General features: G+C 31.4%; 1 protein-coding gene across 1 annotated transcript; it reads left to right on the forward strand.

The window, feature by feature from the left end:
* Positions 1 to 295: 295 nt before the first annotated feature.
* On the forward strand, positions 296 to 11646 carry LOC130635721 (ras-related protein Rab6-like). The gene is made up of 7 exons (XM_057445165.1): positions 296 to 556; positions 8395 to 8453; positions 9253 to 9306; positions 9567 to 9672; positions 10127 to 10238; positions 10604 to 10697; positions 11233 to 11646. The coding sequence occupies exons 1-7, from the start codon at positions 496 to 498 to the stop codon at positions 11356 to 11358; spliced, it is 612 nt and encodes a 203-aa protein (XP_057301148.1). The 5' UTR covers positions 296 to 495; the 3' UTR covers positions 11359 to 11646.
* Positions 11647 to 13163: the final 1517 nt, after the last annotated feature.

A 13163-nucleotide genomic window follows, 5' to 3' on the forward strand; every position in this document is an offset into this window, starting at 1 on the left:
TTTCAATATTTATATCGACATAAATATTTCAAATCAGCTTTGATGAATATACTTAAGTCCTGCTTCAGACATTTACTTCTTAAAAATGCGGAATGTGGTTCCATGATTCCGCCGATCAAATTCAAATCGGTCTAAAGAGCTAAAAACCAACCAATCAATATTTATAGCGTTCGATTTTAAATTAACGACCTTGCAGAAATTATTATCATAGAACCTCTTGTTCGAGACAAACCGGAGCGTTAATTTCAAAAAACGGTGGAGAGTGTATACGTAATTACAGTTAATCGGCCAAAAATTTTGTTCAACAAAAGTAATCTTACCTCGATTGTTGAATACACATTACTAGAAAGAAAGAATATTACAAATCTTGTAGTCAAGTAATTAGAGAAAACAGCAGCAGTTAGCAGTTAGCAAGAATTGCTGTGGACGTAGGAAATATAAATGCTAATGCTGACAAAAAAAGATGAATGACACGTAGTGAAGAAGAAAAAAAATATGAACAATAAAGTTTTATTTCCAAAGAAATATAAACTTGTTTCATTAGGGGAACAGAGCGGTAAGAATCCATTTTTTTTCAATACTTTTTTTCATTACTGTTATTTTTTAGTAATATTTTTTGTTGTATTTTGACGCATTTGGAATAATTCGCGTTTTTTGTTATGTTACATGTTTTGAAGATGGGTAAATAAAAGTTTGAGTTTCAGTTTACTCGTAATTTTTAGTTGTTTAAAATTATTTTAACATATGAACTTTATCCACGCCAGTAATTTTGTTTATTATAAAGATTTAATATTTGAACAGTCTTAAATCGCTTATAAAGTAATACTTTAGTGTTCTCTTTTAATAACCAACTTATTTGGCATCCTGACATAAATATTTTTTGCACGATAAAAGCAGTCGGGCCGAGCTAATATACATATGCAAAGTTGCTCGACAACTGAAATCAACCGAACATTTTCTTAATATCCTTCCCAACAAGTTCTAAAAATCAACCTTCAAAATCGGATATACGAATGTAGTAATTGATTTGAGTGTTGGTTCTTAATATTTTAAGTTATTTTTTAATAAAAGTCGTATTCTGTATGTCCGTCCGCAATAAACGCGTCGTGCAATGAGTTCACCAAATAGCGTGTAGTTTAAGGATAGGCGAGCCCGTGGATTTTCGTTAACAGCTAGTCTTTATTAAAGTACTCGGCTCTATTAGCCAATGATGGTGGCTCCGAGCAAGGAACGTTCGGTACTGATATCATAAAAAAGTAGAAACTTGGACCAGATCATTAGGCCTTTCACTATGTTTTTATAAAGAAGAAATAAGAAAAAAGAAAAGTTTATTGTATTAAGATAAATTTCTCAGAATTGTTAAAAAACTTTTGTAAACAAAAATCTATGTATTTTTTACATAAAGTTAATTTTTGAATTTTTTTTATGGGTTTTTCTGTGGGTTAATTAATTGTTTTGTTCTAATTAATTGAAGTCAGAACTTATGTGTCGACAAAGTGCAAAAAACTTCCAAGCTTTTTTGTTAGCAGGTGGAAAAATCTCGAATTTTTCAAAGTGCACACGCGATAACAAAAAAGCTTTCTGCACTATAGACAAGATTCCTTAAAAAAGCTTTTACATGGAGAAATCAGAGTTAACTAAGTAAAAGAATATAAATTAGCTGCCTGTTTAGACTTAACGCGATTAAAGCTTAATAAAGATCGCCTGCATTTTAATTTCACAAAATATATGACAGAAGAAAATTAATTTGGGTTTCCATTGTTTTATTAACCATACCAAGACCAACGACTATCCATTTGATTTCAGTACCACAATATATGCCAGTACTCTGTTATTTTGATGTTTCAAAGTATTACTTTTTTGCTGTTATAGGAGAAAATGAATGTTGATGTAAACAAAAGGTTTTTAAAAAATAATACTTTTTGTTCATTCTTTTCGTTATTAAAACAACCTTCCAAATCCGAGCGAGGTATTTACGTACAAGAAAGCTGTTAAAAACAACCTTTTGGTATACTTGCAAGAAGTAACGTAACAATGTAATGTATTGTGCCCAAAATAATTTAGTTTAATAATGGGATGCCGCAAAATAAGTAAATATATTGTACCAGTCGGTAAATCCATGGCAAAATACACTTAGGCCGAAAAAACAATACAAAAAATCCGCCATTCTGTTAGAAATATTATCACCCATTGCTTTCACTATGTAGACCTTGAAATGTCGATCAAGAAAATGTATAGGATCATGTGGTTATGACGAACAGTTGAAAAAATTTTTAATGCCTTCATCAACCCAGCTGTTCCCAAACATGCGGGTTGTCCCTGGTTACCTATGCTATTGTTACTCTATTGTTAAGAACCTTTTTTAATGTGGGGAAATATGTCGTCTTCTATCTCTTCCAACTCTAACGGAGCACGGTTTTCAGTTGCTGCTTAATCAATTTCATCAGCTTCAACTTCAGCATGTACTCGTATGCACCAGCAATAGGAATAACTCTGTTCATCACGTCCTGAACAGTTTGGATCACGTCTACTCTGCTGTTTTGGGACGCGCTTTATGTTGATTTGTTCGACAATTTCGGCCTGTTGCATTGTATCCATATGTTTTGCATGCATTTGTCTAGCTAAAGCAACATCAACATTATGTGATGCACGCATTATAACGTTTATCTGGTCTTCTTGAATTCATTTAACCTGTTAAGGAATATTGGCAATAGCATGCACTAAGCTTGGCGTGGCGTGGCAATACACTGGACATCTGGTGCATCTGGTTAAGAAATGGTACCCATTAAATCTATTATGCTCAAGAGTTTTCAAAACAAACCAATCATTTTATTAAAGAACTAACACACATGATTGCTACCTGTGTGACTTTGTAGTAACTTACCAGACATCAGGAAATTAATTGCATTAGCTTAAAAAAATAGGTTACCAAGGTACATGGCTAGCTGGTTTGAAAAAAAAATCCATAAATATATAGTGACGATGCTAGCTGGATATAGATATAGTTACGTAGGCACGCACTACATCATCCTACAATTATATTTGCCAGTATAAACTATCATGCAAAATAAAAAAAATTGTCTCATTTACCAAGTAAATAAATGACGAGAATATTGTCGCTTCAAAAACTTCTTGCTTTACGACTAGAAAATGTAAACAAACCGGTATCTAGGTACCCTTAGTAGAACTAAATTGCAAGACAATATTCCACTTCTTTATTATTTCAAAATTACAATTTTTAGTCCTCCCTCTTTGAAGAGGCGACAAAAAAAATTATTTTATAACGGTGGGAAAGATAAGTATGTTGATTCTGAATCCTAAAATCTACTGTAATAACAAATAATTAATTGTATTTCACAACTAAGTATTTATATATTTTCTTAGCAACATTTTTACAGAAGTTTAATGGGTGCATAGAGTGAATTTAAGGAGGTTGTGGATATACTTCCATTAAACACCAAAAAAAGATCTTTCACTTAAGATAATTAAAAATATTTTACGTACTATAATAATAACAGCATTTTATAACCTTCGTTTAAACTTCTCTGAACTTATTATGACCAATAACAACATTTTTTTCATGTTATGAGTGCCTCCACTATGATGGTGCCAAATTTGATAAATATACAAGCTGGAAAACATTGAAAATTGAAAGCACAACACGTGTTTCAATTTTTAACTACGAATCTTTATTTTTTATCTTTACTCACAAATCTTTTAAGAAATTTCAGTTCTATGCTCTATTTTTATGACGGGATTTCTTACTGTCCAATAAAAATGTAAACAAACAAGATTGGTAGAATGAGACAATTTAAATGCTATCATGCTTGGTCAAACTCACTACATGGCTTTATTATTGTACTAGATAATAGAAAAGCATTGCAATGTTTAATAACAATGCGAATCTATTATTTAATATAAACGATTAGCTTACAGATAACCATTTAATTTTCGAATGGTTGACCACAAAAACAAAAACAAAACACAGCTGACTTTACCCTGATTCTGGCGGGAAACTTTTTAAAGATTTTTAAGTTTGGTAAAATGAGACAATTTAAATGCTATCATGCTTGGTCAAACTCACTACATGGCTTTATTATTGTGCTAGATAATAGAAAAGCATTGCAATGTTTAATAACAATGCGAATCTATTATTTAATATAAACGATTAGCTTACAGATAACCATTTAATTTTCGAATGGCTGACCATAAAAACAAAAACAAAACACAGCTGACTTTACCCTGATTCTGGCGGGAAACTTTTTAAAGATTGTTGACATTGGTAAAGAAGAAAGAGAAAGGACGTCATAAAAAAAAAAAAAAACTCTAAGGAAAATTTTGTAATAGAATCTAAGAACATCTTGATTATAAATTTCTGGCAATCGTGTTTAAGAATAATTTTTATGCTATCATGGAATATTATATGAATTATATAAAGCTGAAGAAACATCAACAGGAGCATTTGTGTTACGTAATCCCGAAGCATTCGTGTTACCTAACGACACATCATGCATCAAGAAAAGCAACGATGTATTCCAGGATATTGTTTTAGTAAACTCCACTGAAAGTTCTCTGAGAAGGATAGTGGTTCCTCCAGATAATGTGATTTTAACGGAACCAAACTTGGAACAGAACGCTATGATAGACTAATTTTCTGGCTGAAGCAGTTTTCAAGTTCAGCACTTTATTACAAGAAATGTTCTAACTTACATAAAATTTTGATGGCTATTTGCACATTTCGAGAATGTTTTTATTTTGGCTGTGGCTGTATGTCTGTTTGATATGGTTGATGCTAAATTAATCTTATTGTAAATATATATATGTAAGAAGGGAAAACATGTCCAGGAAATAATTTTTTAGTAATCCAAATTTTCTTTTCTTCTCAATCTCACTTTAAACCTCTTATGCTTTAAATCAATTTTTGTTTGTAATAAAGTAATTTAGAGTACGTTTGATATTTTTTTAATATTTTTTTAATATTTCTCAACCTTAAGTATAAAATGCAAGTCCAAGTTAATTTCAACCCATACTTTATAATTGTAATTCTTTTATACTATTTTTATAACATTACATGATTTGTATCTTTATGTAAATTTGTTGCCGTAAATACACTCTATTTTGTCGTAAATATGTTCTCGTAAGTTGTGTCGTAAGTACAAGCTTTAATGTTCTAAACAATGGGCCAAGAAGCTATAAAACTTTAAAATTAGACTAAACTTTCTGCTCAAAGTTTGTTAATAATCCCCCATTTTAGTATAAAAGGGATATTGGCTTTTTTTAAATTGTCTAAATTTTAACTTTACAAATGTAACTAATGCAGTATTTCTTTGTGTGAATTTCATTATTTCATCACCTCATGATTTTTAAGAATACATATTCATATTCATATTTCGTAGGTTATGCTTCCTATATTCTGAATGTTTTTTTTACGTTTAATTTAATTTTAACCTGTTGCTAATCATGAAAATTTTTAATAGGTTTTAGCTTTGCAGTTAATTTTTATAGCCTTTTTCTTATGGTAAATAATATAATCCAGAAAGGCCATCATCAGTATGCATGTATTTCTACAGTAAAACATGTAAGAATTTGTTGATAAAAGATAACATGTAAAAAATTAAATGAAAAAAATAAAAGATAATTAGAAAAAAAAAAATTCTTGGGTTTAAGGCAATAAGTAACAAACGAAATTTGATAAGTTTCTCCTTGATCATTGTCAGAACATCTTTAGATCACAAATGATCAAAATGCATGTACAAAATGTTAAAAATTCTCTTGACATAAATAAAATATATAATAAATATAATAATATAATAATCGTTTATTAACAATAAAAGTCGTTAAAAATTATATTTTTCCCAAATTTCAGATAACAAAACAGCAGGTAGCCAGCTAAGCTGCAACCCTGCAAAGACTTATTGTAAATTTCATTTTGAGCCCTCCCTTTTTCTAAAAATCAATGGTAAATATTGAATAGGCTTGGTGATGCTAACTGAAGTTGTCCAAAAACCTGTTGTGCTGGAGGAAAGTAACATTGACGTGGTGGAAGAGAAGACAGTGTAAGATTTCAGCATCAAGAATAATAAAAAGGCTGGGTTTCTTTATCACTTTTTTTACAAGTATTTGTTCAAGGGTTGTAGCTATAACTTAGCTGCATGAGTAATCAACAAAGCATTATATAACATTTTTTGGGTACAATGATATTTAAAATTTATATTTTAAACTTGTCTGTTGTGATTATGTAACTGCCACATTCTCTCTATCATTATTCATTTTTTTTTGACCGACTGTCAATAATCGTACATTTGTATCAAGTATAGAGCTTATCACATTGTTTATTTTTTGTATTGACACCATGATTGTTAGGTTTATTCAAAAGAAAGAACTAAATAATATATAACTTTTTCTTATAAGAATGTCATAACATTAAGCTGGTAACGTGCTTCATTTCTGGCATAATCAATGTGTCCAATTTTTTTATATATTCTTTGATTTCGCATTACTTTTTTTGATTAAAGTCAAAGTTCGACATGACAAGCATTTTGTGGACAAATTTTTACAGAAAGTTCTTATTTTCGAAAGAAATTTTAAACAATAATGGCAAACGTTTAATCTTATTTACAACTTCGTGCGCAGACTTTTTTATGAGTACTCAACACCCTTAATATTCAGCTTAAGGATATTGTAAAACCGAAGCAAATATTATAAAATTTTATTAATTTCTTTCTTTTTTAATTTACTTTTAATAAAACAAGGCTACTGAAGTTTCTCTCCAAGTGTTAAATTACTTGAAACCCACTGCAATGTCCTCATAATATTTCTCAAAGAAAAGCTCGGACTTTGTCAAATCATGCAGTCACATTTTTCAGTTCTATTGCCTTCGTTGCATAAAATTTTTGACGCCCCTGGGCACCTTGTTTAATTTCGGTGGGTTTTTACCATGTGAATTAGTAAATCGTGGGACCCGAGTTAGAAATTACCGCTTGCAGAGGGGATTGGTTTCTACAACGCTGCTATTTTGCATTGATGGTGAATTTTTTAATTCACCGCTAAAGATTTAAAAGTGCATATGTTGGAGACGGATGTCTTTCCTTTCGCATATGAATCTCTACGACAAACATTCTCCAACTCAATTTACAATTATTATTTTCATTAAAAAAAGAGTCCGTTTACATTGATTACATGTGGCAACAATTACAGTGACCATATCAATGCAAAATAAACGAGGGAATTACAACATAAATTCGTGTATATGAATAGTTTTCAAGCAGTAGCGACAGCTTATTAAGTTTATATGGGAATTTAAAGAAACAATGAACGAGGGTTTGAAACATTACAATGAGGAAGTCACAGTAATAACGTTACGTCATAAATTTGTAATGACTGCATGACTTTGTCATGATTTAAAAAGAGCATCACGTTTGTATTGATCTTTCGTGATAAACGTATTAAAGCACTATTAGACTCAAATTACAGATAATAACTTATGTTTGGGAAAAGTAAAACAATAGACATGACTAATATGTAAATAAAATGTTCACTAGCTAACGTGACACGTGCAAAAGTAAGAATTCATGCATACAAATAGAAAAAAAGAAGGTGGGCGTTACGTTAACTGCCTGAATAACGCAAATAAATACGCGGTTTTATAAAATGTATTTTTATAAGAAGTTTTTTTTTAAATGTGTTTATCTAAACTATTTACAAAGAACTGAGGAGAGGATAAGAAGACGGGACTGGGACCCAGTAGTCAAAACCGTGTGGCGTAACAGTGGTTTTAAGTCTCATTCGTTCTTTTTGAATTTTGAACAAATTTTTATGACTTGACAAGTTAAGTAAATTTACGAAGAATTTGGTGCATTACAGCTGTGCAGATCAATTGACGGACTTTTTTGATAAACATCACAAAAGAAATACTTTAGTTTGATGCGATAAGAAGAGAGCATGTATTGATCACATACTGTCTAAGCTTTTACGCAATTTCCTTTCCCCTTTTTGACCAATGAATTTCACAGTTAAAATGTTTAAACGCCACATAATCTAGATTCGGCAAAAATTTTTATTTTTGCCCAAGACGTTTTACATCATCCTATGAGCATACTTCTTCTTGCTCTTTTTTTCTTTCTTCTTAAATAATGTACAAGTTATATATGTAAAAAGTTTGTTTGTTTCAGCCACTTGTTCTCAAACGTCCCCCTCTAATAAATAGGAATTTAAGTATACCATATATAACTTTTTGAGAACTTCGACTATGCCATATTTTTGTATACGATAAAGCATTACAAATCACTCGATTTACGCACGATAACTTTGACTGTGTGGTATATTTGTATTTGCTAAATATTACTAATCACTCGATTTACGCACGATAACTTCAACTATTTTATATTTTTGTAGTTGGTAAAACATCACTAATCACTCGATTTATGTACGATAACTTCGACAACACCTATCAGGTAAGTCAAAGTATTTATGTTTATTGTAGAACGAACTCATTATAAAAATATATTCTGTTTTTTGACGAAATGTTGTAAAACTTGATAGAGATGATAATTTCAGTTCACTACACTATGATTTTGTTAGGAGTGACTCACAAATGGAACTTTGTGTTAAATGTCAAACCGATGATAGGCCGGAGATTAAAAAGGAGGGTGGAGGGGGTGTGCGAATCGTTAAGTAGATATATATCCTTAGTTGCAAATTCATTCAAACGAAAAGAAAACACAATGATAAATTATGCACGTGTGATAGCAGCATTGTTTTCACAGTGATCAAGTGCCTAAAAAGGTTTAACCTGGTTTCTCTATTTTCTACACGTGTTGATTTGTTTTACAAACATTGTAAAGAGGATTAAAGAGAGTTTCGTTTTCTCAGATTGAAGATATGAATATGTTTACATAAAAATGTACCTACTAAATGTATGCGAAAACAAATGAATGTGTGCTTTGTGTGTGTTTTAAGAGTTTCAAAACTAAAAAAGTTCGTCACTTAGAAAAGAAAGAAAACAAGCGCTAAAAAAGGAACGTTTTGTAATTAAAATATATAATGGAGTCACGTATCTTGTCGAAATTGGTTAAAAGCGTCCGGAACTAAAAAAATCGTTTTAAACGTTCGAAGTCATACTGCATTCTGGGTTTCATACATGCGTATGCAGTAATTAAAAGCATAACATCTGAATGGTGATCTCCTGTAAAATACAACATCTGCAATTATTATATCGCAGGTATTGAAGTTTGCTATTATTATATTTTCCAGGCTACCATTGGTATTGATTTTCTGGTCAAAACAATTTCATTAAGAGGTCGTTCAGTAGGTATTATTATATTCGCATGTAAAACATTTCTCCAATTAATCTGACTTTCAAATGTAAATTTTCAGTTGGCTATGTTAACTGGAGACAGAAGGTAATCGAAGCGTTTAAGAGGACTGTCTAAAGAAATAAATATAAGAAAAAAAGATTTCAAAAAATTTCTGGATAAAATTCCAAACACATCCACACAAAGTCACCTTTTTAAAAACTGGGGGAAAGCTTTAAATATAACATGTCATTTTCGTTTCTCTTATGTTAGGTTCGGCTGCAACTGTGGGACACAGCTGGCCAAGAAAGGTTTAGAAGCTTAATCCCGTGTTATATCCGAGAATCTGAAATTGCTTTAGTGGTTTATGACGTAACAAGTGAGTTGCATAAACCTCCTTACATATGTCATTTTAAAAAAGTACCATTTTCCGCGCTAAATTAAAAAAAATGTAATGTGCTATGAAAATTAGTTTAACTCAGAGGTAAGTTAAAAATTGACTAATGTCCCTAAAAATGTCATGGGTAATTAAAGTGGAACATGTCCCTACAGATTTTACAAAAAAAATGCTTTATCAACTATTTATTAAATAATAATATCCGTTTTCCGTCTGCCTGTTTGTGCGAGAAAAACGTTGTGTTACGGAAACACGAAATGTTGGATATAAAGGATGGGCGGACCTTAATTTATCCACGGGCTATCGACTAGCGAAATAATAATAACTGCTGTCTGTCCTAAAAAGTTATTAAGTATTGTTAATGGAAACTCGTAGCCTGCACTATGTAATTACTATAAAAAAAATCGAAGGCTAAGTTTCATAAAATATGTTTCAGGTGCGGAGTCATTTGAGCAAACATCAAAATGGATAACCGATGTGAAAGCAGAACGTGGAGAAGAAGTTCTAATTATGTTGGTTGGAAATAAAACTGACCTGGAAGAAAAAAGGTGAAAAAATATTGTGAAGATACTCTTCTTTACGTTGTTAAACGAAAATGGACACGGGGAACATAAAAAAGCATGCTCAACAAGATGAAACATCCAACGTTATTATCCGAACTGTAAAACTTAGTTGACATACTTTAGAATAGCCTACACAGTAATAAGCACTCCCTACAGCAAAATCTTGAACAACCCATCTCCAAAAAAAGTCTTTCCGTATCGCTTCTTTTTCCTACATATTTTCTCTTTAACTCCAACTTTCTTTATTTTGAACAAATTTTCCAGGGCCTGAAACCTCAAGGGGCCCACTGATATTTTAAGGTACTTAATCATGCTGAAAAACTATCTTTAATAACTTAATAATTTTTTAGGCAAGTATCAACGAAAGCTGGCGAAGACAAATCAAAAGAACTAAACCTTCTTTTCATGGAAACGAGCGCTAAAAGCGGTCACAATGTCAAAGAGGTAAGGTTGTCAGACATGACAATTTTTGCGTTATAATTTGCAATTTACTTCACCATAGACAAATGGCTAGATATGCCGTTTCGCACTGTGGTCTCTGTGAGCTCAATCATTTCTCCTCCATTTTTCGAGCTGTTTCAACTATATCAATTATATGTACTGACAATAATCGCTTTTCGTTTCACTTGTGAGATCTAAAATATTATGAAGAAACATCAGTATTTCACAAGAAAATTTTAACTGACGCAAATCAATCTTTGCCATCAAGTTCTTGTTTTACCTATACCTTACACATTGCGTCACTTATGTCCAGTTGCAGTAGGGGTAAGCGTTGACTGACGTTTGATTCTTTATTCTCATAGTCACTAATTCCTAAGCAGTATTTTCCTTTAGTAGTGTTGTATTTTCTTTAACAAAACCAGGCGGTGAATGCAAAAATTTTTATGGATTACGATGTACGAGACTATTTGAGTTTTTCGTTCCACTTAAAAGAAATTCAATTCGCAATTTAATTTTTATTTTGCTACCTTGAAATTAGCTGTTCCTGAAAGTTGCTTCTGAACTTCCTGATAACAACAACGAGCCGGAAGGAAAAGTAGAAAACATTCGTTTGTTGTCAGCAAAAGAAGCAAATCCGGAAGAAGAAAACCAATGCGCGTGTTGAAACCGTGAATGTTTAAAGGAGAAAAAAGAAAACAAAAAAGGCGGAGGAAGTTTTAAGAGATCATTCCAGTCTGAAGGAGATTTCCAATTTCCATGATGCTACCCGAAAACCTCTATTTCTAAGTTGACCGCGCACACAAAAGATGAGAAAGGCTAATAAACAAATACAGTAAATGTAGTTTGTTGTTGAAATATTGTGAGATTTAATAAACAAAATTGTGTGTCTATATTTGTATTGTCATTGCTGACACATTGTCTTTAAATAAATGTTGCAAGTAACATAGTACAAGACGTAGTTTAAACTTACTTACAATAAAACTTTATCTACAATAGCAAACAACACGCTATCCTAAAATAAGAATGACAAATTCTCATATCAGCACGCTGCGAAGTTAAACGCAACGCCCTGCTAAAAACTAAAGTTAAGCATACGTCATTTCCCGGCTTTATTACCTTAGAAAATAGGTTTTGTTTCGCTCCACAAAAGCGTCAAAAAATATAAAAAGCAACATGATAGGGGATTTTTTTATTTTGTTTGTTTTTTATAAACAGAAACAGACACATAACTATGCTTTGGTAACTAGGTTGTTTCCAAAACAAACAAATATATTATATATTATATTTTAATGAACATTTTTTTAATGAATTAGTTTGTTTACAAAAAAGCAGGAAAGGGGACATGAAGTCTGGTGCTTCTCATTTCGAGTGTCATTAATACCTTGACTTCAAAGAGGCAAGAAGTCAAATTGCAGACAAGTTTAAAAGGTAATATGTTGCAAAGCATCGATTAAACGACAAAAATTTCCGAAAAATCGTGTGTTCTAATACTTTTAATTACGACAGAAGTTACCTAAGCAGTGATGGAAAATAATCACGTTAGAGAAATGCAAGAACGAAAAGGAGTTGTGCAACAGGAACTTTTATCTCCTAAAACATTCACGGTTACTTATGCATTACAAGAACAGAAAAATTTGAGGATTTTAAAAAGCGATGAAGTCTTACAAGACATTATTGTAACGAACAATAAAAATTCTTCGAGAAGAGTGGTGGTAGCAGATTATTTAACCTTTGAGGAACCAATTTTGGAACAGAGGATTATAATGAATTAAATTTTTTTATTAAAATTGAGATGAAAGTGACAAGTTGACTAAAACTGTATCCAAAAATTTGCATTCTTTTTTGTAAAGGGTTACATCTCAGAACTATGAATTTTCTTGTTTAACGAGAATCACGATTTCACACAATTGCTGTTTATATGCAAGGAGATTCTAAATCCCCTTGTCACATGCAAATATTATTTTGTATAGAAATTATATATACATATGTATTTTAACATAATGCTTCATAATTTTGTATTTTATCAGTGATGATGATACGGAATATAAATTTGACATATTTAAATTAAAAAAAGACTTCAAACCTACGTTAAAAGGCACTCGACCTGTTGCCTCCTCTGCGCTTGAATTGAGTTTATTAAAATTGATGTTTTTCATGAGAAGCCAATTTTCTTTAAGGGATGTGTATAAGCAGGTAAGGAATGACATGGTAGCGCTTTCTACCTTATATGTTCGCCTTCTCGGTTATAATTATATTGGTAAGAAGTTACATTACCATAGTAAATTCACGCATCTTAACCTAAAATGCTTACATCGGACTTAGGCTATTTGATTAGATCTCGACTCTCAAAATTTGCTAATTATTACTGACGTCAGCATGGTCATTTTTTTTAATATCGAAGCGTCGATAACACTTTCCACCTTCCATAAAATTTAAATTGGTGATTCTTAAGTTCTTCCGCACGAATGA

Source organism: Hydractinia symbiolongicarpus, chromosome 3 (genome assembly GCF_029227915.1).
Source record: "Hydractinia symbiolongicarpus strain clone_291-10 chromosome 3, HSymV2.1, whole genome shotgun sequence".
Classification (NCBI taxonomy): Eukaryota; Metazoa; Cnidaria; class Hydrozoa; order Anthoathecata; family Hydractiniidae; genus Hydractinia; species Hydractinia symbiolongicarpus.

Coding starts and splice junctions, on each gene's coding strand:
- LOC130635721 (XM_057445165.1), top strand. CDS start 496: ATGAACAATAAAGTTTTATTTCCAAAGAAATATAAACTTGTTTCATTA. Junction 557..8,394: donor TTCATTAGGGGAACAGAGCG/GTAAGAATCCAT, acceptor ATATTTTTGTAG/TTGGTAAAACATCACTAATC. Junction 10,698..11,232: donor GCGGTCACAATGTCAAAGAG/GTAAGGTTGTCA, acceptor CCTTGAAATTAG/CTGTTCCTGAAAGTTGCTTC.